Source organism: Suillus discolor (assembly GCF_016758755.1).
Source record: "Suillus discolor strain FC423 chromosome Unknown F5147scaffold_10, whole genome shotgun sequence".
NCBI lineage: Eukaryota > Fungi > Basidiomycota > Agaricomycetes > Boletales > Suillaceae > Suillus > Suillus discolor.
Window position 1 is genome coordinate 116,842 of NW_024541257.1, and position 23,532 is coordinate 140,373.

A 23,532-nucleotide genomic window follows, 5' to 3' on the forward strand; every position below is an offset into this window, starting at 1 on the left:
TGAACAGAAGGCGCTCCAGACGACGGGTGAGCTCATCCAGGGAAGAGAAAAGCCAATGCTGTTGAAGGTCAGATATGCCCGAGGGAGGAGGAATCGAAGTAGGAGAAGAGGCTACTATCACTGGAGAGCGGCAGAGTGCAGCTGCAACATCGGAACCATAGAAAGGTGAACAGCAGCTGCTATCAACATCGTGCGAGTTTGGAGGGAAGTCCTGGGTAAGAGCACCGAGAAACGCTGTGTAAGCACATCATCAGACGAACTGACAAGCTCTGTCCGCAGGGTTTTAAAATTTCAAGGACACTGTTTGCTTTCAGTCGTGCCTCAGAACGCTTACATCCAATGCGTTGGGCAGCATCACACGGGACGGGAGCTGTCAAACAGTTCAGGTTGCTTTTGTAGCACAGAGAGCCATGGTGGATCACATGCAACGGCAGACAACACGGATACTTCATCAGGGTAATACAACGGGTCATAAATCAATGGGTATGTGGGTGTCTCGTGTTCAACATCATGAGGTTGGCAATCATGCAAGCTAAGTGACATCCTGAGACAACGATTCAGCGAGAATAAAAGTGACAAGCACGACGAGGCACGTACGTGGAACAGGGAAGAGGACCACAGTGAACGAGAGAAGAGAGACCAAGGTCTGTGTCGCAGGCAAACGTCGAGTCAGCTTATGCTAATGCCAAAATAAAACGCACAATGATAATACGAGAGATAGGACGGATAACTTGGGGAACAAGGAGCAGACGAATAGGAAGTTGTATCTTTTGCAAGCCAAATGTACGGGCCATAAGCACAGCAGAGGCAGGTGAAGCGAAAGAAGATACAATCGGAAATGGAAATTTGTTTCACGCGGGTGCTGCAGTGCCTGGACACTGATCTGACAAAGAACCAACCCTCCCTACTTCCGAATCGTAGTCGGGGAAAGTACCTTCTCCAACCAATTGAATACTCATCTTCTGATGACGTTTCGCCATTTACAAGCTCGAGTTCTCGAGTTTTCTTGCAATATTGACGGCGCGAACGTTTGTGCTTTGTTAATGCTACCACTGCCAGCTCTTGGACCTTGGCGACTCCTTGCAAGCCCTAGTCAGTAACCATTCAGATATCAGCCTGAGTCACCCCAATTCATACGTTCAATATCCTGAATCCCCGTACATTTGTCACACTCGAGAGAAACCGGGGAACTTCGGCCGCACCACTGGCGATATCTCAGGCTCTCGTGAGCAATTGACGTCAGGAATCGTAAAACGCCATCCTGTGTTTGTGCTGTATAGTGTGCTGTGCGTGTTCAAAGAAACTTCTGTTCACTTAGTGTGCACACCGAGGCAGTGTTGTAAAGTAGCACAGCTACTAGGGCGATGTCTTATTCCACTCGGAAAACAATGACGTGCTATATTATATATATGACTGTGGATTCAAAATTCCAGAATGATGCACAGGTCCTCATGCACTGCCCCTGCCTGCTATCCCCCTTTCCACTGCCTTGCATGTGGAACCCCAAAATCCGGGTGTGCTTGGTTCAGGTCGTCGTGAAACCTGACACCCCATCACTACCTCGTCAACTTCTGCAATATTGACTTCTACCGTGTAGCAATCAGCGGTAGACCATTCAAGATGGGTCAGGTGCCTCAGGCTTCGCGTCTACGGAGACGATGAACTCTGTATCAGACAGCATAACAACTCGGTTATCAGCGATGTCTGCGTCGTCGGCTGCTGCTAATGAGGGTGTGCTCAGGGATTTACTACCATCAAGCTCATGAAGCTCCACGTCTCCACTGTCAACGAAAGTGTTGACGATGCTGGGTGTCCCCGATAGAGAAGTGGGTGCAAAAGTGGTGAAGCTCGGTGAGCGAGGATAAAACTCTGGGCCTATGATTGCCGATGAGGGATGTGCAGATAGTGGGGCAGCACGAAATAGAGTTGGTTCGTGGTGCGCAGTATTTACAGACCGGGGAATGCCATCGTGAAATGTACGTGCCCACCAGTTGTGTAGTATGAATGACATCATCAATATATGCCTGGAGTAGTGAATGCTGCGTCCAGTGGTTGCAGTCGAACGCATAGGCGTGGCTGTGTTAATGATGGGCACAGAAGTGCCGCGAACTGGGACTGCGCGAAACGGGTTCAACGATGTAGGGCGGAAGCATGCCAAGGCAGAGAGTGATAGAAGGAGTGCAATGAATATCACTGTTGAGACGTGTTGTCAGTATCGGGAGGTACGAGAGTCACGGTCAAAGGAAACTGCGACGAAAAGCGCGTAGGCTTTGACAATGATGGAAGGAAACAGACGAGAGAGAACAGGTAGCTGATTGACCCTATTCATCGCCAAGGGATTGGAGGAACGCAAACTAACCGGTTATGATAACGACATCAATGATGGTATGCCGATTCATGGATCCGGTCTGGTAACTACGGACGACAATATTCCCATCCCTGGGTGCTGGGAGTGACTTGATAGGCTGAGAATCGAAAGGAGCCATGTCAGACAATATGTACTACTAGTAGATGCACGGGAGGGACACTCTGGGAGGTGGAATTGAAGACAACTTGAAGGAGTGGTAGAATCTAGGGATGGCTGTCTATATAAGTATATGGAAAAGCGCCCACATGTCCATTTCGGCGCCGGGTTGAGATTGGTGGAAAGTGGGCGACCCAGCATAGCCTCAATACGGAACAAAGAGCCTTGAACTTTCGGTTTCATGTAAATCCAGTAGACTCTTACTCGATAGGCGAAAGTCACTCATCCGAGTATTTCCGTGTAACTAGTACGGCTGCTGTCAGTGAATTCTGCGCAGGGACTCGGAAGGAAGAGGACCTTACGATGACGATGTTACATATGGTGTGGCTCCTTGTTGTAAGGACACGCAGCAGCCAAGTGAGATCTACATAGGATAATAAACCATACGTAAAACAAAGAGAAGAAACTAACGCACCGTGACCACTAGCCAACTAAGGTGAAGCCTATCATTCGTGCGGGTTGACTATTAGGCCGACTGCGGATTTTACGGTAAACACGAGGTGGCGTTGGCTTGGATCAGATACCTGGTTCTTCTTGCACCATTCCAGGATAGTATTAACATAATACTATAGCTATCCGTTTGACGGGGTCCCGCACTGCTTCTGCCAGTGGGTGGCTCCTTGAATGCCGCGGTTCGTTCGCGGCGACCAGAACGAGACATCTTGGCTGTAGTGGTTGAAGTGGCTGTGTTTAATAGAGCGCGGACCTCTGCCGGGACACGTATTTGGCTCTTGCCGCGTTGGCGAGGGGAGCCTCAAAGCCTTTGCTGCAGGCTACCATACACATGGCTTCCGCTATTGCTTTGCTGTACCTTCTTCTGAAAAGCCTCCTTGGTTTCATCATTTTTACTGCTTATACCAATAAACTTTCCAGACGTTCACCACAAGCTCGCCATGCCATCATCAAGAATCTTGGCATCTCCACCACATCAAACCCCCAATTTATCGGTTTCTTCCTGCCAAAGTATCTGGCACAGACGCAGCAGAGTCGGATTTGCTTTATCGTGTGTCATCCCCGATTCTTTCAAGCATTGCATGCATGATGTTCACCCGCCAAAACCAGTCTTGTATTTGCAAGGCAATTCGTTATGACTCAAACAGAGGCCAACTTCTGCGTCATGCAGGTGGTCCAGGATTCGGTTTCACCTATCTTTCGGCGTAGACTTGGGGAGTGCGGTACGTTTATTTGTCTTCATGCACGGGAAGGTTTGCGGGACTAAATATACGACTATGAACAAGCTTCACAAGAAACGATGTCACGAGTCCTCGCTCGTCTGATATGATTGCTATTTGATAATCGCAGACCCTTTGGCTTGATCCTCGTGGAACTGGTCTGAGCACGCTGAATAACGGCGGACATCTTCCAAACGAAGCAAATGAACGACGAGGCAATTGTCAAGTATCTCAAATACTTTCGTGCAGATAACATCGGTGAGGATTTCCTCACAACGCTAAGCGTCGTCAGTGTTTATCCTAAACATAGTCAGAGGCTGAGACCATTCGGCACTTTCTCCTCGACGGCGAGAAAGATCCGGAAGCACCTAAATGGACGATCTTTGGGCAAATTTTCGGAGGTTTTTGTGCCGCCACCTACCTTTCATTCTACAGTGATAGCTTGAAGGAGGTCTTCATCACTGGCGGTATTCCACCCATGGTCGACTCTCCCGATGCAACCTACGAAGCCCTTATGTGTAAGTGCCCAGCCGTCTGCCTTCATTTCAACTGACAGTTTGTCTAGTGAAGGTGGAAGAACGAAATAAGGTTTGCTATTCAAAGTACCCCCAAGATGTTCGAAACGTAAGAAATCCAGACAAGTCTACCTCCACCAAGTTGTTGACCAGCTACCAGGTTCGTCTAATCTTAGGTTTCCTAGAAGGGAACAATGTCGTTATTCCAAACGGCAGGAATCTGACAGTCTCGCGGTGGCAACAACTCGGCCTGCAATTTGGTTCGCATGGTAGCTTTCGATTTACTGCGAAAGTATGGCTTTTCATATTCTATGCTTAAGCGGCCTCGATCAGGTTCACCGTATGCAACTTTCCCGACGAAAGTTCATTCATATGCGCAGAGCTGAAGCTGCAGGTGTGATTCCTGTGACATGCTTCCGACAGCCCACTTCATGATATTGTTGTACCTCTGGATGGTGAAGCAACGGGATTCCATGCACATGTTCGGCAGAGCTTTGCGAACGCCATGCATGCGATGCTGAGCATGAGTAAGTCGGAGCAGCGAGCGACGAGGACCCATGCACGCACGTGGGCTGTAAGTGCATCGTCGATGAGCGCTTCGTGGAGGGTCGGGAAGCTGCTTGGAAAGGGTGGGTCATAGTGCCAATCCATTCACAGGGGCACTCGTCCCCAGTATTCTCGTGTTCGTGTTTTCATCACCATTGAACAGAGAATGCCACTTGTGGATGGAAATTAGCTCCCAGTGCTGGCACTTGGTGGGACGCAAGCCCTTGAGGCAGGAGCAATCCACCTTATGTGCAATGTTCAAAGCCTTCTCAATTGAGCTAGGTATATAGTCTGTGTTATCACATGCGTCCGCATTGCAGTGGATCATAAATTCAGTGATTTGACCATTATCTGCAGTTCTCACTCTATGGTGCCCTCCAGGTGACTAGAACCGTGACGGCAAGTTAACAAGGATGACGGGATTGGCATTTTACCATTTTAGACATCCTAAACAGCAGATGTGATACTATTGCTAGTCATACGCACGCCCGACCGAAGGAATGAGACTCCATAAGAAGAGTTCGTACAAGCCTCAAGTTCGTATGCTGTTTTGCGTCTGGAAAACGATCCTTCGTGTACTTGGGCAGTTCCATTTTAGTTGGTGGTGGCACCAGTATACAGGGTTTGGGCAAAACCGATGCGGGAGCGGGAGGTATCGAACACGCAGTAGAACCGCTCGGCAAATGGGTACCCATTGACAAAATCAAACCCTTTGCCACTAGGCGTACCAATGTCGTGAATGACAAGATAGATGGCATTGCTGCTGCCACCAATGTACGTGTTGAGAATACGAGGCCAGATTTGGCCGTTAGGGGTAAGAGTGTATGTCTCCTGTGCAAATGGTAAACAAGAGACGTGAAGGCTGCCATAAATGACGTACGCTGCCAATATTGAAGTTCAGGTTCTCGAGTGCTCCGTACTGAGCAGAGGAAATGAGGAGAAGACCAGTCGCCGGATCCAGAGTACCACCGGTTAAAGACTGGTACTGGTTGAAAGCATCTAAATAATGTTGATTAAACCATGATTGCTCGCTGCACTCTAGACACACACCGGTGGCAATGAGAATAAAGGTGGTGTCAACATCGACGATACCAGCAGTGGAGGACAAGATCGTTGTGGAGCCATAGGAAATGCTCTGGTCGATACCCCAATACCTCGATGAAGGCTGGGTGGTAGTGATAGGACTTAAACAAAATGATTACTATCAGCTTGGATTAATGTAGGAACTGAGGTAGCTTACGTGTACGTGATGGGACCGTGCTTGTTACGGACAGTTCCACCGAAGGTGAGTTCTCCATTAACCACTTCCTTGGCTACAGTGATGGGCTCGAAAGAGATACTAAAAACCTCACGATGAATGGTGCCTTGGCTATGCAGGTTGTCAGTGACAGTCGGGATCGTCGTTGCCGGTTCATTTATCAGGGTACCCGCTGTCAAGTCTATAGGCCCGAGGCCAAGGATACCGTCAGCTCCGTTGAAGGTGCCCGACGTAGTAGCAGCAACACCAAACGACTGTTGAGGGATAGTGAGCCCACTGCCGAAAGTGACGGTGTCCAAGTACTCAATTCCTGTAGATAATCATAAATATTTCCAACAACGTATGATATCTTTGTATGCCATACCAGAGAAGTAGGCAGATCCGGAACCGTAGAAGACCGTCACAGGCGCACCAGTGTAGACGCTGGTGCTGGTCCCCACGTACTGTGTTTTGGCGCCAATCCATGTATTCGAGGTACCAGTGTCGACAATCAAGTCGTCTTCGATAATACGTCAGCAGTCGCATATTTTCTCAGTATTGAACTTACAAGTTGTAGGGGGGCTGCCAATCCCAACTGCTATGTAGTATCCAATAGCAACGTTAGCAACAGGAACGCCATGGCCGCCGTGCTTCAAGGTGTTGCCCTTGAGCCTGAGGGCAGCCGCGCGAGCTCTATCCTGCTCCAAGAGGTTAATGGTACCATTGAGGGCACTTAGCCTCCTGGCAATCGGGAGGGTTATGGGGGAATTGCTGACTTCCACGGGCGATCCCGTAGTGGACAAAGCCATGAGGATAATTGTCAACAAGGATGCAGCAGAGAACATGGCTGACTCGAGAGCAATATCATACTCAGTGATCTATTATATATGCACTGGTGAACGCAAATATTGGGCATCTTGCAATGGCCACGTATGAAACGTCTCCTCTCGAAAAAGCGACGACAAGATAGTGGCAGTCCGAGTATCGTGAGTGCAATGATTCAACTTTTTGACAAGAGGTTGGTTTTCAATTCGGAGTCACGGTGGTAGGAACTTACAATTAGCCTGTTTACCCATGGTCCATTGGTTCATTGCCTTGCACCACGTCCATTTCCATAGAGACACACCTCTTAGTGTCAGGTTGGTGTAGCAAGCGTTGCTGAGGAGAGCAGTTGTCCCTGGTTGTCCTGGGTCTATCCATGATCGAGCTGTTGAATTGACACCATATGAGGTCCTTTGCCAGATCGGTCCGAAGCCATAGAATAGAATAGGGACGCTCGAAGTTAGGTACACACCGCACACCCTGCATTTGACGCGTAATCAGAATTGGCAGTAATATACCGGCATACCACAAGCTTAATGCCGCATCGAAGTCGCAAGGCAGCCTCATTAAATTGGCGCGATTCGATGAGAACCCCCTGTCCTTGCATAGGACGACAAGTACGCAATCTACTGCGATAGTTGGCTGCCACTTTACTGATGCGGCTTGCACGTGTGACGTCATTGATAGCGCCCACCCAGCCTCGTCATCTGTCCAGTATGAGTCGTGATTTTCCAAACTTGTCTTGCCATTGCCCAATAGTCATTCGTGAGAGTTTGTCCACAGCGTGGAGAAGCACGGCGACACTCCTTTCAATGCGATTTATTTTGTGCTATTCCTCATATTTTGCGCCTGCAGAAAGTTATCCGATGAGCAGAATGTTAAGAGGGTAGAACCATTGAAAAAGTACATTCGATGTCTTTGTTTTATGAGACACGCCTCGCGTTTACCATATCAGATGCCTTATTGCATCTTCGCACTCGAGGCACTCCAACCACGCTGCCGAGTGGTACTTTATCCTTCGATATGGCCATTGCTCCATCATCTCTATCGACCCATCATCTAGGCGGATAACACTCCAGACATTGTCGTCGATACGCACAAGCCGCACATTGGAAAAGCCCTGGTCGATCACGTTGATGACGGAACGTATCGGAAAGTTTGTCATGCCAATGAACGTGAGAAGGGGAGGGACTCCGGGACGCAATTGCTATAATAGAACACATCAGTGCTACTCTTCTTGTCAATGACGAGCGTCATCGACTCACGTTTATGAAAAGGAGAAGGTCTTCTGCAGGCGGTACCATAATATCCATGGTGAGCGCACGAACACTCCGCGGAATAAGCCACCCTGCCAGTGAAGGGGAAAGATCTCTAGGATAAGTGATATAGAGACTGCGGAGGTTCGTTAGAGAAGGTAGTACGCCCCAAGCAGACGCGTCAAAACCAATGCGACGATGGTCTCCGCTAGGCACGATGAGGTGGAAGGAATGAAGATGCTTGCGATCTCTCAAGAATTCCGAGATAGCAGGCACGAGGTCCCTGTCTGTGACATGCCGATGCAGACTGATAATATTGAGAGCAAAATGCGTCAGAAACGGAAGCGAGGACCTATGCAGGCGGAACGTTGCTGATGGAGTGCATTCCAGAATACCTGACAATGTTAGTGACTCCAGTTGGTGGCCGGTGGACAAGATCTCCGAGAAGACCTGGCTGTCTACGGAAAAACAGCCCTCAAACTCGATGATCGTCAAGTGACGAACGGAAATGGCATCCGTTGGAAATTTCCAGTTTGCGTTCTTGATGGACAGCGAGCGTAGGTTGTCATGACTCTGTGATATAAAGTCATGGGTAGATGTGCTGTTCCCTCCTTCAGCTGTGATGGAGAAATGTGTAATGTGCTTGAATGGTGGGATATCAATGTCCCCCGAACGATCTACAAGACTGTGCGGAGCGTGAACATGCAGGCCGTTTGAGGGCGAAAGGAAGTATGAACGACGTACTTGATGGACAGGCTGTAAAGACGATGGTTTGAGGCACACAATGTTTCAAGCATGCGATTGATTAATCCACTGTTGCCTGAACAATGCGCACTGCGAAGGTTGCAGAGCTTAGGCAAAGAGTTAATTAACATTCCTAGGGAGGATTAAGACATAGTAACACTGAAGAATGAGCACAAACCAGTCTGAAACGCCAATGTATGTGACGCGTCTGAAACACCAGCATATACGCTTAAGCTTCTGACCTGCGAGGCAAAGACGGGATCGACAAGAATGCGGGTAAGAATATCTGCACTTCGCTGGTAGTGCCAGGCGTCGAGTTCCTGTTCTTCCTGGTTGCCATTGACAGCCCTGTATCTGTTCTCGGCTCTCGGGGGGTCCGGCGATGCTGTGAAATGAAGATCGATCTCGCGGAAGATAAGCTGACTTGCGATGCGAGAGAGTGCATGTGGGACCAATAAAAGAGACTTGAGATCACGTTTGGGAAGACACAGAGCAATTTCTCTCCAAACTTCGGCAGAAAAACGAGGTGGACCGTCAGGTTCCCTGATAAGCTGAATATTATTTGCTAAAGGGACGTTATAAAAGGGTTGCACAAGTTACCATTTCTTGTCGCAAATGCTCAGATTGTATTATGGCTTTGACGTCTTGATTTGCGGGATCTGAACCTAACACGGACAACAAATCTGAAGGATAGTGGTATCAGCACACTGACGGGACCTAAGGACATGCACGAATTTGACCTTGTTGTGCAGAAGTTCGGTACCCAGCTGCTAAACGGGTTTTGGCACGTAATAAAAGAGCTCTTGCGACATCTGCCGGTGGAACACCTGAGACTTGGAGAAAGGACTGAATAGCATTCTCCATGACAATTCGGGACCTTTGTGATACACAACGATCTAGAATTTATTTTATAAACAAAGTGATTGGACGAACGTACCCTTCGGACGGCAAATGCTGCAAAGCGTGGAGAAGGACATCAGCCTTTTGAACGTCAGACAGACACCCCGTCACATCGCGGATGCTGGCATCAAGAATGCGAGGATTGAAAACATTCATGAGGAAATTCCCTGGGACTACTGGTTGCTTCGTTGGTGCGAGGTGAAAATGGGGATTTAAGTGCGGTCCAAAGGACTTGATATGGTAAATATGTTATACGCTCGTTTTCGTGATTCCAAAAACTTTCCAGCCATGTATTATCATCGCACGGAGGGCGTCTCTAGGAAATGGCCGGTCTGGGACAAAGTATGGGACAAAGGTCTGGAACATCGGCAAGCCCATCGGCACCTCCAAGCGGAGTATGAATGTTTCTGTATCCGTCACACTTGCTCACTGTCTGCAACAGCGCCAAGGACTGACTTCCGCCACTGTTTCTCACGCTTCCTTAATGTCTATAACACCAAGGTCCAAGGGCTTACTTCCATGGATGTTGGGCGTCTTTTTGCATTGATCTGGGCCAGTTCTTGGGATGAGCACCTCCAAGCGGAGTATGAATATTTCAAAAGGGAGCGGGTATAAGGAGAATCCTTGACATTCTGATCGCACGAAGCGGAACGATGGTCGAGACCCGACTTCAGCCGAGACCAGACGTTTTAGGAAGTTGTCGCACAAATACTTTCCCAGGCTCCAGCTCGCACCGCCGCGGTCAGCCGAAGGGCCTAGCCTCCAGTCATCGGTAAGTGCGCATCATAATGTGGAAAGATACTTATTACTGGGAGAAATCAAAGTGATTTTTGTACCTGGATTCTCAAGCGGTAGGGCTAATTTTCGTGATCTTGAGGCTTGAACTGACATTTTTAATGTACTTTATTAGTGGTGTACAGATACAGTCCCTGCCTCCATTAAGGCTTCGGAAGAAATTATGAATTCTCAGCATCTTCAACGCCCTTCTAGCCCTCATTTCACAATCTACCAGCCCCAGCTGATATGGCTGAACTCAATTGCAAACCACGCAACTGTCCAGCACGCGTATGTCCCGATGCCTCATGAATGACTGAAATATAGTGCGATCGTGATATCATCTCGTCCTATATGGCTGTTCGTTGGCATACCTCGTCGCTCCAGACACTTCCGATAGTGCTCACATCGTGGAGTTTATTACTGGGCCGCCAGACTACCTGAGGTGTACTGGCAAGGTTATCCTGGCTGCACCTTTCACTTTCCACTTCTGGCATGGTCTTCGACACTTGAGCTGGAACATGAGTGAATGTATAAAAAGGTAGTTCTCGAAGTCTTGAGGACATATAGAACTGGTTATGCTGTTTTAGGGGCCATGGCTATATCTACGGTCGCATTGGTTTTGATCTAAAAGTCTTGTTTCAACTAGTGGTAAGTCACTTGATCCTCGAGGTTCGCACGTCAAACTCAGCATGGCTAAGACATCTTTGTCAAAAGTCGCGCAATAATTGTATTGCATACCTTGGTAGTTGGCCAAGCACGCATTCGCTCTTAGTTCATGGCTGCGAATGCATGTCAGTAGGTGAGAATCTCGGCTTACGCTGCTCCGTTCTGACGTTACCACTGGTCCAAAATTAAGTCTTGCATGAAACTCGAGACGTCTGTTTACAGGATGTCATATAGCGACATAACACGGTCCGCTGGTCTTTGAGGAGGGAAACTGTTGATAAGCTCTCCCTCCACTATGGACAAAGGTAAGATAGAAGCTCTCCAGCGTCACCGTTAAAGAACCTGTGGGTGATTGGGTGACTTCCCGCAAGGTTTTATAACCGAATTTCTGTTAATCCTCGTGCGTTGACCGAATGGCCGGGCTGAGCAGGATGGTTGCTGTCAATACTTGTCAATCGGTTGTTCTTGTCTGTAAATTTGCCAATCTGTGAAGGTAGGTACCCCTCCACATACTTCTGTACATCATCGTCGCACATGAAACGTCTTATTTAAGTACTCTTTCAAGCAGAAGTGCGCGTGTCTTATTTTTCCTCAGTGGGTTGCGCAGATTTAGAAACTGCCGAAGAGTCTCACTACATCCCGCCCAACCTCAATCATGATCTCGCCAGCCTGCCATCAGGATCTTTACCTCCATCTCTTCCAATCCCTGCGAGTCTCTCGCTGCTTGTTTGTCTACTACTTCCTGTGTTTGCCTATCTCTCAACCACTTGCCAACACCACGTCATTGTGGGCAGCTCCCAGTGTATGGCTGACATGTCCTCCCTCCATGTGACTAGAACCGTGACGACAGGTTGACAAGGATGACACAATTGGCATTTCACCATTTGAGATATCCTAAGTCAGTAGGTGTGATACTATTACTAACCACACGCAAACCCATAGTCTACTTAAGAAGAGTCGGTACAACGTTCAAATCCGTATGCTGTTTTGCGTCTGAAAATCAATCCTTTGTATACTTTGGCAGTTCCATTTTAGTTGGTGGTGGCATCAGTATACGGGGTTGGGGCAAAACCGATGCGGGACCGGGAGGTATCGAACACGCAGTAGAACCGCTCGGCGAACGCGTAGCCGTTAACAAAGTCAAACCCTTGGCCACTGGGGGTACCAATGTCGTGAACGATGAGGTAGATGGCGTTGCTACTGCCACCAATGTTCGTGTTGAGAACACGAGGCCAGATTTGGCCGTTAGGGGTGAGATTATACGCTTCCTGTGCAAATGGTAAGCAAGGGATGTGAGAGCCGACAGAAATGGCGCACGCCGCCAACAGCGAAGCTCAGGTTCTCGAGGGCTGCGTACTGGGCAGAGGAAATGAGGAGAAGACCAGTCGCCGGATCCAGAGTACCACCGGTTAAAGACTGGTACTGGTCGAAAGCATCTAGATAATATTGATTAGACCATGATTGCTCGCTGCACTCTATATACGCACCGGTGGCGATGAGAATAAAGGTGGTGTCAACATCGACGATACCAGCAGTGGAGAACAAGATCGTTGTAGAGCCATAGGAAATGCTCTGGTCGATACCCCAATACGCCGATGCAGGACTGGTGGTAGTGATAGGACTGAAACAAAACGATTACTATCAAGCTGCATTGATGTAGGGACTGAAGTAGCTTACGTGTACGTAATGGGACCGTGCTTGTTACGGACAGTTCCACCGAAGGTGAGTTCTCCATTGACGATCTCCCTCACTCCAGTGATGGGCTCGAAAGAGATACTAACAACCTCACGATGAATGGTTCCTTGGCTATGCAAGTTGTCAGTGACAGTCGGGATCGTCGTTGTCGGTTCATCTGTTAGGGAACCCGCTGTCAAGCCTACAGGCCCTAGGCCAAGGATACCGTCAGCTGTGCCGAAGGTGCCCGACGTCTCAGAAGCAACACCAAACGACTGTTGGGGAATAGTGAGCCCACTACCGAAAGTGAAGGTGTCGATGTACTCAGATCCTGTAGATAATCATGGGTATCTTCGATTACTTATGTCATATTTGTATGTCATACCAGACCAGGAGGCAGCTCCGGAATCGTAGGTAACCGCCATAGGCTCCAGAGCGTCGATGCTGGTGCTGGTCTGCACGTACGCTTGTTTGGCGCCAATCCATGTGACCGAGGTACCGGTATCGACAATCAAGTCGTCTTCGATAACACATCAGCAGTCGCATATTTTCTCAGTATTGAACTTACAAGTTGTAGGGGGGCTGCCAATCCCAACTGCTATGAGGTATCCAGTACCAACATTGGCAATAGGAACGCTATGGCCGCCATGCTTCAAGCTGTGGCCTTTAAGCCTGAGGGCAGCCGCGCGAGCTCTATCTTGCTTCAAGATGTTAATGGTACCATTGAGGGCACTTAGCCTCCTGGCAATCTGGAGGGTGATGGGAGAACTGCTGACTTCAACGGGCGATCCTGTGATCAACAAAGCCAGGAGGATAATTGTCAACAAGGATGCAGCGGAGAACATGACTGACTCGAGAGCAATATCATACTCAGTGATCTATTATATATGCGCTGGTAAACGCAAATATTGGACATCTTGCAATGGCCACGTATGAAACGTCTCCTCTCGAAAAGCGATGACAAGATAGTGGTGATCCGAGTGTTACGAGTCACGAGTGCCAGGGTCCAGCTTCCTGACAAGAAGTTGATTTTCAATTCAAAGTGGTAGGAACTTACAATTAACTTGTTCACCCATGGTCCATTGGTTCATTGACTTGCCTCGTGTTCATTCTCGTAGAGATACACCTCAGAGGAATGTTTGTGTCAGGTTTGGGCCCTGTGGTAAACGTTGCTGAGAAGAGCAGTTAGTACGGTTGTCCCTAGTTGTCCCGGGTCCATCCACGATCAAGTTGTTGAATTCGCACCATGTGAGGTCATTTGCCAACTCGGCCCGAAACCATATAAAAGAATGATATAGTGACAAGGACTCACCATTTTCTGAAGCACGTCGGCTGGTTACATATGGTCCAATAGTTCATTTATGCAAATGGGAAAATTTTGCTGGAAGTTGCACGATTTACTGATCACTCAAGTGCTGGTAAAACCAGATGTCAAGATATTAATGTTGGTCTTGTTGTTTACAAGATCTGACAGGCACGGCAGAAGCCTGAGATGACGAGGGCATGTAGGAAATGGCTGGTCTGTATTAAGTCTGCGCAGACTCCGCCTGGGTCTGGGTGTTTTGTCGGCAAGTTCCGGGTTGTCTGTTCTGACATCATCAAGTACTCCCGCCACGCAGCCACTATGACGCTGATCCCATCAGCTATCCCCGTCAGTGGCTAGCCACCCCTGCCATCTACATCAACCACCCCCGCCAGCACTTTACCCACCCCTGTGTCACGGATCAGTAGGTGCAATCAACGACGAGTCCGATTGGTGACATCCGCAGGACGGCACCTGGAATATTTGCAGCTGCGGAGCTGTAGTCGATGATATGTTGTCAGTGCGCACGGCGGGCAACGTGAAATGGTGGGGGAGGGGAGAGGCTGATGGCGGGGGGCTGACGACGCGCGCTAGATTATGTCATAATACGGCGGGCAGATTGTGGGCAGCTTCCAGTGTATGGCTGCCATGTCCTCCCTCCATGTGACTAGAACAGTGACGACAAGTTAAACAGGATGACAAAATTGGCATTTCACCATTTGAGATATCCTAAGCAAGTAGGTGTGATACTATTGCTAATTACACGCAATCCCATAGTCTACTTAAGAAGAGTCGGTACAACGTCCAAATCTGTATGCTGTTTTGCGTCTGAAAATCGATCCTTCGCATACTTGGGCAGTTCCATTTTAGTTGGTGGTGGCATCAGTATACGGGGTTGGAGCAAACCCGATGCGGGACCGGGAGGTATCGAACACGCAGTAGAATCGCTCGGCGAATGGGTAGCCGTTAACAAAGTCAAACCCTTGGCCACTGGGCGTAGCAATGTGGTGAATGACGAGATAGATGGCGTTGCTGCTGCCACCAATGTACGTGTTGAGAACACGAGGCCAGATTTGACCGTTAGGGGTGAGAGAGTATGTTTCCTGTGCAAATGATAAACAAGAGATGTGAAGGCTGCCAGAAATAGCGTACGCTGCCAATATGGAAGTTCAGGTTCTCGAGGGCTCCGTACTGGGCAGAGGAAATGAGGAGAAGGCGAGTCGCCGGATCCAGAGTACCACCGGTTAAAGACTGGTACTGGTTGAAAGCATCTAGATAATATTGATTAGACCATGATTGCTCGCTGCACTCTATATACACACCGGTGGCAATGAGAATAAAAGTGGTGTCAACATCGACGATACCAGCAGTGGAGGACAAGATCGTTGTGGAGCCATAGGAAATGCTCTGGTCGATACCCCAATACATCGATGCAGGACTGGTGGTAGTGATAGGACTGAAACAAAACGATTACTATCAAGCTGCATTGATGTAGGGACTGAAGTAGCTTACGTGTACGTGATGGGACCGTGCTTGTTACGGACAGTTCCACCGAAGGTGAGTTCTCCGTTGACGACTTCCACCGCTGAAGTGATGGGCTCGAAAGAGATACTAACAACCTCACGATGAATGGTTCCTTGGCTATGCAGGTTGTCAGTGACAGTTGGGATCGTCGTTGTCTGTTCATTTGTCAGGGTACCCGCTGTCAAGCCTACAGGCCCTAGGCCAAGGATACCGTCAGCTCCGCCGAAGTTTTCCGACGTTTGAAAAGCAACACCAAACGACTGTTGGGGGATAGTGATCCCACTACCGAAAGTGAAGGTGTCGATGTACTCAGATCCTGTAAATAATCATGGATATCCGATTACTTATATTATATTTGTATGTCATACCAGAGAAGTAGGCACCTCCGGAACCGTAGATGACCTCCACAGGCTCCTTAGTGTCGATGCTGGTGCTGGTCTGCACGTACGCTTGTTTGGCGCCAATCCATGTGTTCGAGGTACCGGTATCGACAATCAAGTTGTCTTCGATAACACATCAGCAGTCGCATATTTTCTCAGTATTGAACTTACAAGTTGTAGGGGGGCTGCCAATCCCAACTGCTATGTGGTATCCATTAGCAACGTTAGTAATAGGAACACCATGGCCATCGTGCTTCAAGTTGTGGCCCTTAAGCCTGAGGGCAGCCGCGCGAGCTCTATCCTGCTCCAAGAGGTTAATGGTACCATTGAGGGCACTTAGCCTCCTGGCAATCTGGAGGGTGATGGGAGAACTGCTGACTTCAACGGGCGATCCCGTGGTTGACAAAGCCAAGAGGATAATTGTCAACAAGGATGCAGCGGAGAACATGGCTGACTCAAGAACTCGAGAACAATATCATACCCAGTGGTCTATTATATATGAGCTGGTGAACGGAAATATTGGGCATCTTGCAATGGCCACGTATGAAACGTTTTCTCTCGAAAAAGCGATGACAAGATAGTGGCGGTCCGAGTATCGTGAGTGCAATGATTCAACTTCCTGACAAGAAGCTGGTTTTCAATTCAAAGTGGTAGGCACTTACAATTAACCTGTTTACCCATGGTCCATTGGTTCATTGACTTGCCTCGTGTTCATTCTCGTAGAGATGCACCTCAGAGGAACGTTTGTGTCAGGTTTGGGCCCTGTGGTAAACATTGCCGAGAAGAGCAGTTACGGTTGTCCCTAGTTGTCCTGGGTCCATCCATGATAAAGTTGTTGAATTCGCACCATGTGAGGTCATTTGCCAAGTCGGCCCGAAACCATATAAAAGAATGATTGTCAAGACGAAGCAGTGTGCCAGTGTACCATTTTCTGAAGCACGTCAGCTGGTTACACATCATGACCAATAGTTCCGAAATTTATGCAAGTGGGAAAATTTTGCTGGAAGTTGTGATACTGATCACTCAAATGCTAGTAAAAACAGATGTCAAGACATTAATGCATTAGTGTTGGTCTTGTCGTTTATAAGATCCAAGCACGGCAGAAGCTTGAGGTGAGCACTGTCTAAAGGCAATTTTGCGGTTTGACAAACTTTCAGTGAGTGTATAATGCATTTCTGCTTTGATGAGCTTCGAGATGTCATTTGGGATACATAGTTCATAATACAGTCTTCCTACAAATGAAAGAATTGATGTGTTAATTTATGCCGTTCAATCATCTACGAGTTCGAGAAGCTCATCCCGCTTCCCAATAAGGTCGTTGACATCACTGTACCCGCAGAGACCCATCGTGATATGCATATCAGTCACGGTTTGCATCAAAATCTGCTCGACTCCTGCCTGTCCGGCAGTGGCAAGTCCGTACATGTATGGACGAGCAACTAGGATTCTTTAATAAGAAACTACCACTGCAGAAAATTATAACACGTACTGAGGACTCCCTGTGCACCCATTGCCATGGCCTTGATGACATCACTGCCTGTGCGAATACCAGAGTCGAAGAGGACCGTCAGGTCGCCTTTCGCCTGCGCTTGGATAATCTTCTGCGAGCGCATGATCTTGGCTAATGCATCCAAGGAGCCAATGGCACCGTCGACTTGCCGTCCGCCGTGATTGGATACAATGATGCCGTGAATGCCCATATCAATAGCTTTCTCCGCATCCTGTTGCGAGCGTTGTGATAAGTCATCGTGGAACTAAAAGACATGAACTTACGGAGGTCCGTTGAATCCCCTTCAGAATGATAGGTCCATCCCAGTGATCTTTGATAAATTGTAGATCCTCCCATGACCTGAAAGAGCCTGAGTTGGTTTGTCCGAGCCACTCCTTGCCCAGTTTCATTGCTTTCTTGGCATTCGCATCACCTTCTTTCAACGCCGCGTCTCTAATCTCCTCTGGCTTGAAAGGGAACTTGGTGGTCTCGTGCACAGGTTCGTACCCGTGCTGCTTCATGAACACGGGGTCAGACAAGCCAACCTGGATACCAACGCCGTAAAAGAAGGGTATGTAAGCGGTGTCAAGGTCATGTGGACGCCAACCCAAGAGCATGGTGTCGAGCGTGATCACGAGTGCAGAGAAGCCTGCCGCTTTGGCACGGTTAAGAAGAGATATTGTTATCTCGTCCGTGCGCGGCCTGAGTGTTCGCAGTCGAGTTATGATAAGTGAAATGAATGGTGATGCAAGATTGAACATACCAGTAGAGCTGATACCACCGCTGACCATTTGGCCCATTTGCCTTTGCGACATCCTCGATTGACCGGGATGATGCTGAGCTCATGATGTAAGGAATTCCGCAGGCAGCGGCAGCCCTTGCAGTTGCGAGTTCTCCGTCTGCATGCAAGATACCCTGTACACCTATGGGTGCGATGAAAAGAGGTGCGTTGAACTTCTGTCCAAAGATCGTTGTCTACCCAGATACAGAAATACATTAGACAGGGGTATCACGCGCTCATAAATACTCACTTCGACACTTCGGTTAGTGCAGTCCCTGAGCATTGCAGGAACAATTTTCCACCGGTTGAACGCACGCCTATTTTCGGCGTCTGTCGAGCACGTTCCCGCACTCCCAAATGTGTACATGTATGCCGCTATCACCTCGTTCGAATCAAGAGTTGAGACTTGAGCGGATGATAACACTCACGGAGATGGTCTTTCATTACCTCCCGGGCTGTGTCCTCTATCTCTTTCACTGCGAAAGAGCCCAGAACAGGTGATTTTTCACGTCCATAGATATCACCAAAGTATTTCATCCATTGAGTTGATTGCACAGTTGACATGGTGGAGAGGTGATGGAGAGTCTGGGAAGGTAACAGTGGTCAGTGTGACTTATTTAAGACGGCTTCAACCACTAACATCTACCCGATAAGCGGAGGTAGCTAGGGAACGTGACAGGGATTGAAGCATTCGGTTCTGTAACAGAAGTTATCAGCTGCGAATTCAGACCACATGATTTCCCCATACGAGATATTATCATGGTTATATATCCGGAGCGGACCCGTTCTTCCGCTTGCCACGGGCACTAACGGAGTCTGATTCGCAGATTGTTCAGCTGGCTCCAGCAGGGTTCGCCAACAGATGTCCACGTAACAATTACATTTCCGAACAGCACTATATAGTACTAGTACCTCCGGTAAGATAGGATGCAATGTCGACATATAGCTGCAGGGCGCTCAATCAAAGCCGGGATAGCTCAGCTGGGAGAGCAACAGACTGAAGTGTGATGTTTTCTGGAGGTCCCGTGTTCAATCCACGGTCCTGGCATATATTTTTGCTTTACTTTGGCGACAAGTAAAACCAAACACGATGGACTATGGTCAAGGTTAGGGTAAACGACAAAAGCTAAACTTGTGCAATCTCGGAGAACTTGGACGAAGAAGAGAGGCTCTGACTCAGCCGCTGAACATATTTCCAATGAAGTGTGGCTCTATTGAATTCTAAAGCTCTTGTCAAATACATATAAACAACACTATGAAAATCTTGTGATTAACGACCGTTACCGACCACGCTGCTGCCAGTCATCACGTCCTCCTTCCCAATTCTTAGAAATTGCGGGCACGAAGATATACTCTCTGACTGCATAATACGTTATCAAGCTTCTTTTCCTCTTCGATGGCATCTTCCATGAGCACAAGACGCTTAATAATCCTGGATGGTATGCTTTTCCGTCGGTTTCGTTTACAAATGCTGCTTACTATACTGATACGATTGCAGTTGCTCTATTCCTAGCTTCACAGGTGATTATTCGATTTGTCAATCATTTTGCTCCCGAGAGCTGAGAATCTGCGTTAGGCAGCGGTTTACTGTGCTATTCGCGTGCGTCCGCAATGGAAAATTTCTGGGAAGCGTACTTGATATTCTTGTAGTGGTACTTCAAGCGGAGTGACGACCGGACAACAAAGAGTGCTGAAGCAATCAAGAAGATCATCGGGCAAAAGAACCTCAAGCTAGATGAGTATGAGAGTGCGTGTGACCTCTTCGGCTGCGCGCCGCTTCCTGCTGACCTCCGGGTATTCTTGCAGGAGCGATATCAAAGGAGGTTGTTCACCCAGACGAAATTACCGTCCGATTTAACGGTTTGTCCGCGGTCTTCTGTAAATGAATCTCCAATGCCAACCAACATTTCTCAGACATCGGGGGTTTGGAGTCAATCGTATCGTCTCTCCGCGAAACCATAATTTATCCTTTAATCCACCCCGCTCTTTTCACCTCAGCGTCTCCACTCCTTGGGGCCCCAAAAGGTGTTCTACTCTACGGACCTCCGGGATGTGGGAAGACTATGCTTGCTCGTGCGCTGGCCAAGGAGTCAGGCGCAACATTCATTAACGTTCCCGCATCAACCCTCACAAATAAGTGGTTTGGTGAGTCCAACAAGCTAGTCGCAGGTCTGTTCAGCCTCGCCCGGAAGGTCCAACCTGCGATCATATTTGTTGACGAGATCGACTCCTTCCTGAGGGAACGCCGCGGAGATGACCACGAGGTCATGGGTATGATGAAGGCAGAATTCATGACGTGAGCGATGCCTTTTCAGCTCGAACTTTGACTGACCGCGGATGCCTAGTTCATGGGATGGCTTGACATCAGGCTCTGATAGGATACTAGTGCTCGGCGCGACAAACAGACCGGGTGACATTGACCCTGCAATTCTGCGGCGCATGCCGAAGCGGTTCGCTGTGTCTCTTCCAGATGCAGAACAAAGATTCAAAATTCTGTCCCTAGTACGTGTCTATATCACCGATGGATCAATTGCTCGCTCTGAACTCTATTAGATGCTCAAGGACACGAAACTGGATCCCCAGATTTCCCTGCGCCTCCTTGCTTCTCAGACAACCGGATTCTCTGGTTCTGATTTGCGCGAATTATGCCGCAATGCTGCGATGGTCCCAGTGAGGGAATGTATGCGCGCCATGGAGCACGACGAAGAAGCGTTGATGAAGGTCGAGAAAGAGGTACGCTTTTCGAGATGTCATTCGTGGACCTCATCAACTGAACATACAAGGGCTTCAATATGCGTTCGCTCACCCTCACCGATTTCTACGAAGCGGAGGGATCGACGCTCCAAGCACCCGATCCAGAGGATGAACCCATATCATTGCAAGCATTCATCGACACTCATCCGGAGCTGAGTACACGGACAGACAAGGATCTTGCAACAAGGGAAGTTTCGGTCATCGAGGAAGTTTCCGAGTACGAGAGTGATAACGAGTCAAGACTCCAAACCGACGACGAATCGACGGTACTTGGCGGCGACGATGCATCGGCACTGAAAGATGAGAACAGTGGGGACTCATGATATCTATCCCATTTATTACGCCTCCAGTTTCATGGACTGCATTATTGAGTAGCACTATCATATAGAGTAGACATGACTGATCATCTCCACTGTGAGAAAATCTTAAGAAGAATGGGAGAACGGTTTCGGGAGGAGTCGCGCGCTCGCGTGGTTTGCGCTTGCGCCGCGTAGATACGCTTAAGGCCACATGGTTTTCGCTTACCTCGCTTAAGCCTGTTTTTGGAAACTCGCGTGGCATTGTCACGTGTTTTTGAGCGCCGACTCAATTGCCGCTGCCTGCGCACTACTCAACACAAGTATTTTCCCTATTGTAATTGTTTATGGTACATACATACAGTAAATAATAAAAATGAAAATGGAACAACATATGATACAGACAGGGGGACAATGAATATATGTAGTGACAGGAAATGAACAACAAAAGGTTGTGAAAAAATAAATAATAAGGAAACAAAGACAATGTAGACTCAAAAACTGGAGAACAGGGGGACAGAAAATTGGGAATGGGAAACAGGGAGAATGGGAGATGGGAGAATGGGAGAGACTCAAAAACTGGAGAATGGGAGATGGGGAGACGGGAGACGGGAGACGGGAGACGGGAGACGGGAGACGGGAGACGGGAGACGGGAGACGGGAGACGGGAGACGGGAGACGGGAGACGGGAGACGGGAGACGGGAGACGGGAGACGGGAGACGGGAGGTGGGTAGGTGTTGGAAAAAAGTTAGGTACCATTGTAATACTGCCGGATTACAAGTTTGGCTCAGCACCTTAAGAGGGCCTTACAAGGCATTTTAATGGGCCATTCTGAGGCATGGCGAGGCAAAACTCAATGTAAGTTCATCAAAAGGGCCCTTATAAGTGCCTTTTAATGGGCATTAAAATATTATCTTACCTGTTTAAAAGCCCTTATAAGGACACCCTCCAAATAGAGCATTAAAATGTCTTGCAAGGCCTTAAAACCTTGGGAACTTTTTTCCGACAGGCAAAGATGGGAAAATAAATACATTCAATGATACTGTTATATATTTTGTAATTTTGTCAGAATTTTGCTCAAAGAATGTAGAACTGACTGATCTTACTATGTACTTTATGTGGTGGTAGATTGTACTTTTAGTTTTTTTGAACTGCTCATAAATGTATTTTCAAAATTATTCAAAATGCACAATTTATTAGGATGCAGCCTGAGGCCAGGAAGCCAAAGGAGGGCGTAGCCCTCCTTGGCTTCCTGTGACGAAGGAACAACACTCATTTTCCCACCCTGAAGGAGCGCGTAGCGCTCCTTCGATTTGTGCCGAAGGCACAACGGGCGTGAGCTCGTCGATACAAGAGAAACAATCAGATTGGGTATTGTAGGATTGCCTTCATGCAGGCTATTGCCGCAGGACGGCATGTATACTATGTAATCTCTTGAGGGGCCCAGCCTCCAAGCAGAGTGAAGAACTTTGGGGGGCACAGAAAAGCGTATCAACCGCCGTCCCATGTTTCTCCTTGTCCTCCAGGTGTTCGGAATCTTGCTTCAAGTTACCCCACGTTGTTACCTCCCTTACCATCGGTACCAGGAACAAGAATACGCGACCTCCAGGCCTCAGGTATGTTTTTGTGTATTGTGTTAGCAGATATGCTCACAAAGAGGTCTGCACGTAAGCCGCAAAAGTGCTTACTAGGGTAGAAGCAGGGTAGGCCCAAAGGCGATACGTTCAGGTTGTCGGATGCGATAGCTACGCCAGCCATCGCTGTGACAGATATGATCACGGTGGTGAATGAGGTGAATATCATGGCTGAAATCCTATGAGTCGAAAACTACGTTGGCTTCCATACGCAGGTAGTGTAAAGGCAGCCAGTCTGCATGTGCCTGCATCACTGATAAAACAGACGCAAGTTGGTTTTGTTAGGCAGAACTCCAGGCTATCTGAGACTCGCAGAGATGTAATTTAGATCTTATACACAATTTGAACATGAAAACGGATGTCCCTAAAGTACGTCTAGAGGACGCCCTCTCGTGTCACTGTTCCAATCAATTCCAAAATTGACTCACTCAAGATCTTTACCGTGAGTGTCTCGTCGATGGTATATACTGCATATGCGGTATATCGATACGTTCGTCATCGGAGGTCGAGGTAGCTGGATGGTACACGATCAAGACA

At 48.3% G+C, this 23,532-nt stretch overlaps 10 protein-coding genes and 1 non-coding gene across 11 annotated transcripts; 4 read left to right on the plus strand and 7 right to left on the minus strand.

Moving 5' to 3' along the window:
* Positions 1–1,615: 1,615 nt before the first annotated feature.
* F5147DRAFT_770163 (uncharacterized protein) lies at positions 1,616–2,486 on the minus strand (the record flags this gene model as incomplete). The annotated part of the gene is made up of 2 exons (XM_041441121.1): positions 1,616–2,193; positions 2,360–2,486. 2 exons carry the CDS (start codon positions 2,484–2,486, stop codon positions 1,616–1,618), a joined length of 705 nt encoding a protein of 234 aa, XP_041296283.1.
* A 757-nt stretch (positions 2,487–3,243) lies between these two features.
* F5147DRAFT_18090 (uncharacterized protein) lies at positions 3,244–3,736 on the plus strand. The gene has a single exon (XM_041428430.1). The coding sequence runs from the start codon at positions 3,309–3,311 to the stop codon at positions 3,564–3,566; it is 258 nt and encodes an 85-aa protein (XP_041296284.1). The 5' UTR covers positions 3,244–3,308; the 3' UTR covers positions 3,567–3,736.
* F5147DRAFT_18080 (uncharacterized protein) lies at positions 3,643–4,555 on the plus strand. The gene is made up of 5 exons (XM_041428429.1): positions 3,643–3,699; positions 3,763–3,954; positions 4,011–4,214; positions 4,262–4,320; positions 4,372–4,555. Exons 2-5 carry the CDS (start codon positions 3,900–3,902, stop codon positions 4,528–4,530), a joined length of 477 nt encoding a protein of 158 aa, XP_041296285.1. The 5' UTR covers positions 3,643–3,699; positions 3,763–3,899; the 3' UTR covers positions 4,531–4,555.
* Positions 4,556–5,306: 751 nt separating this feature from the next.
* Positions 5,307–6,924, minus strand: F5147DRAFT_18124 (aspartic peptidase domain-containing protein). The gene is made up of 6 exons (XM_041428436.1): positions 6,563–6,924; positions 6,380–6,514; positions 5,998–6,325; positions 5,808–5,941; positions 5,638–5,756; positions 5,307–5,588 (listed from the first exon to the last, which is right to left on the minus strand). The coding sequence occupies exons 1-6, from the start codon at positions 6,837–6,839 to the stop codon at positions 5,352–5,354; spliced, it is 1,230 nt and encodes a 409-aa protein (XP_041296286.1). The 5' UTR covers positions 6,840–6,924; the 3' UTR covers positions 5,307–5,351.
* An 835-nt stretch (positions 6,925–7,759) lies between these two features.
* F5147DRAFT_570558 (uncharacterized protein) lies at positions 7,760–9,872 on the minus strand (the record flags this gene model as incomplete). Its single annotated transcript, XM_041430994.1, has 7 exons — positions 7,760–8,023; positions 8,082–8,757; positions 8,817–8,949; positions 8,995–9,367; positions 9,417–9,499; positions 9,557–9,693; positions 9,754–9,872. The coding sequence occupies 7 exons, from the start codon at positions 9,870–9,872 to the stop codon at positions 7,760–7,762; spliced, it is 1,785 nt and encodes a 594-aa protein (XP_041296287.1).
* A 2,318-nt stretch (positions 9,873–12,190) lies between these two features.
* On the minus strand, positions 12,191–13,826 carry F5147DRAFT_630697 (aspartic peptidase domain-containing protein; the record flags this gene model as incomplete). Its single annotated transcript, XM_041432782.1, has 7 exons — positions 13,686–13,826; positions 13,402–13,623; positions 13,219–13,353; positions 12,837–13,164; positions 12,647–12,780; positions 12,477–12,595; positions 12,191–12,427 (listed from the first exon to the last, which is right to left on the minus strand). The coding sequence occupies exons 1-7, from the start codon at positions 13,747–13,749 to the stop codon at positions 12,191–12,193; spliced, it is 1,239 nt and encodes a 412-aa protein (XP_041296288.1). The 5' UTR covers positions 13,750–13,826.
* Positions 13,827–14,902: 1,076 nt separating this feature from the next.
* F5147DRAFT_786604 (aspartic peptidase domain-containing protein) lies at positions 14,903–16,491 on the minus strand (the record flags this gene model as incomplete). Its single annotated transcript, XM_041442932.1, has 6 exons — positions 14,903–15,239; positions 15,289–15,407; positions 15,459–15,592; positions 15,649–15,976; positions 16,029–16,163; positions 16,212–16,491. 6 exons carry the CDS (start codon positions 16,486–16,488, stop codon positions 15,003–15,005), a joined length of 1,230 nt encoding a protein of 409 aa, XP_041296289.1. The 3' UTR covers positions 14,903–15,002.
* Positions 16,492–17,309: 818 nt separating this feature from the next.
* On the minus strand, positions 17,310–18,874 carry F5147DRAFT_770169 (FMN-dependent alpha-hydroxy acid dehydrogenase; the record flags this gene model as incomplete). The annotated part of the gene is made up of 6 exons (XM_041441122.1): positions 17,310–17,479; positions 17,530–17,761; positions 17,814–18,231; positions 18,293–18,504; positions 18,561–18,685; positions 18,739–18,874. The coding sequence occupies 6 exons, from the start codon at positions 18,872–18,874 to the stop codon at positions 17,310–17,312; spliced, it is 1,293 nt and encodes a 430-aa protein (XP_041296290.1).
* Positions 18,875–19,276: 402 nt separating this feature from the next.
* F5147DRAFT_t46 lies at positions 19,277–19,358 on the plus strand. Its single transcript has one exon. It is a non-coding gene; the product is annotated as a tRNA-Phe (tRNA).
* A 208-nt stretch (positions 19,359–19,566) lies between these two features.
* F5147DRAFT_678275 (P-loop containing nucleoside triphosphate hydrolase protein) lies at positions 19,567–21,564 on the plus strand. The gene is made up of 9 exons (XM_041436193.1): positions 19,567–19,749; positions 19,809–19,831; positions 19,887–19,910; positions 19,961–20,057; positions 20,117–20,170; positions 20,225–20,606; positions 20,656–20,812; positions 20,864–21,043; positions 21,094–21,564. Exons 1-9 carry the CDS (start codon positions 19,707–19,709, stop codon positions 21,385–21,387), a joined length of 1,254 nt encoding a protein of 417 aa, XP_041296291.1. The 5' UTR covers positions 19,567–19,706; the 3' UTR covers positions 21,388–21,564.
* A 1,032-nt stretch (positions 21,565–22,596) lies between these two features.
* Positions 22,597–23,308, minus strand: F5147DRAFT_678279 (uncharacterized protein). The gene has a single exon (XM_041436194.1). The coding sequence runs from the start codon at positions 23,162–23,164 to the stop codon at positions 22,910–22,912; it is 255 nt and encodes an 84-aa protein (XP_041296292.1). The 5' UTR covers positions 23,165–23,308; the 3' UTR covers positions 22,597–22,909.
* Between the last annotated feature and the right edge of the window lie 224 nt (positions 23,309–23,532).

Coding starts and splice junctions, on each gene's coding strand:
- F5147DRAFT_18090 (XM_041428430.1), top strand. CDS start 3,309: ATGGCTTCCGCTATTGCTTTGCTGTACCTTCTTCTGAAAAGCCTCCTT.
- F5147DRAFT_18080 (XM_041428429.1), top strand. CDS start 3,900: ATGAACGACGAGGCAATTGTCAAGTATCTCAAATACTTTCGTGCAGAT. Junction 4,215..4,261: donor AACCTACGAAGCCCTTATGT/GTAAGTGCCCAG, acceptor CAGTTTGTCTAG/TGAAGGTGGAAGAACGAAAT. Junction 4,321..4,371: donor ACCCCCAAGATGTTCGAAAC/GTAAGAAATCCA, acceptor ACCAGCTACCAG/GTTCGTCTAATCTTAGGTTT.
- F5147DRAFT_18124 (XM_041428436.1), bottom strand. CDS start 6,839: ATGTTCTCTGCTGCATCCTTGTTGACAATTATCCTCATGGCTTTGTCC. Junction 6,326..6,379: donor CGGATCTGCCTACTTCTCTG/GTATGGCATACA, acceptor GATTATCTACAG/GAATTGAGTACTTGGACACC. Junction 5,942..5,997: donor CACGGTCCCATCACGTACAC/GTAAGCTACCTC, acceptor ATTTTGTTTAAG/TCCTATCACTACCACCCAGC.
- F5147DRAFT_678275 (XM_041436193.1), top strand. CDS start 19,707: ATGGCATCTTCCATGAGCACAAGACGCTTAATAATCCTGGATG. Junction 20,607..20,655: donor ATGAAGGCAGAATTCATGAC/GTGAGCGATGCC, acceptor GCGGATGCCTAG/TTCATGGGATGGCTTGACAT. Junction 21,044..21,093: donor TGATGAAGGTCGAGAAAGAG/GTACGCTTTTCG, acceptor TGAACATACAAG/GGCTTCAATATGCGTTCGCT.
- F5147DRAFT_678279 (XM_041436194.1), bottom strand. CDS start 23,164: ATGATATTCACCTCATTCACCACCGTGATCATATCTGTCACAGCGATG.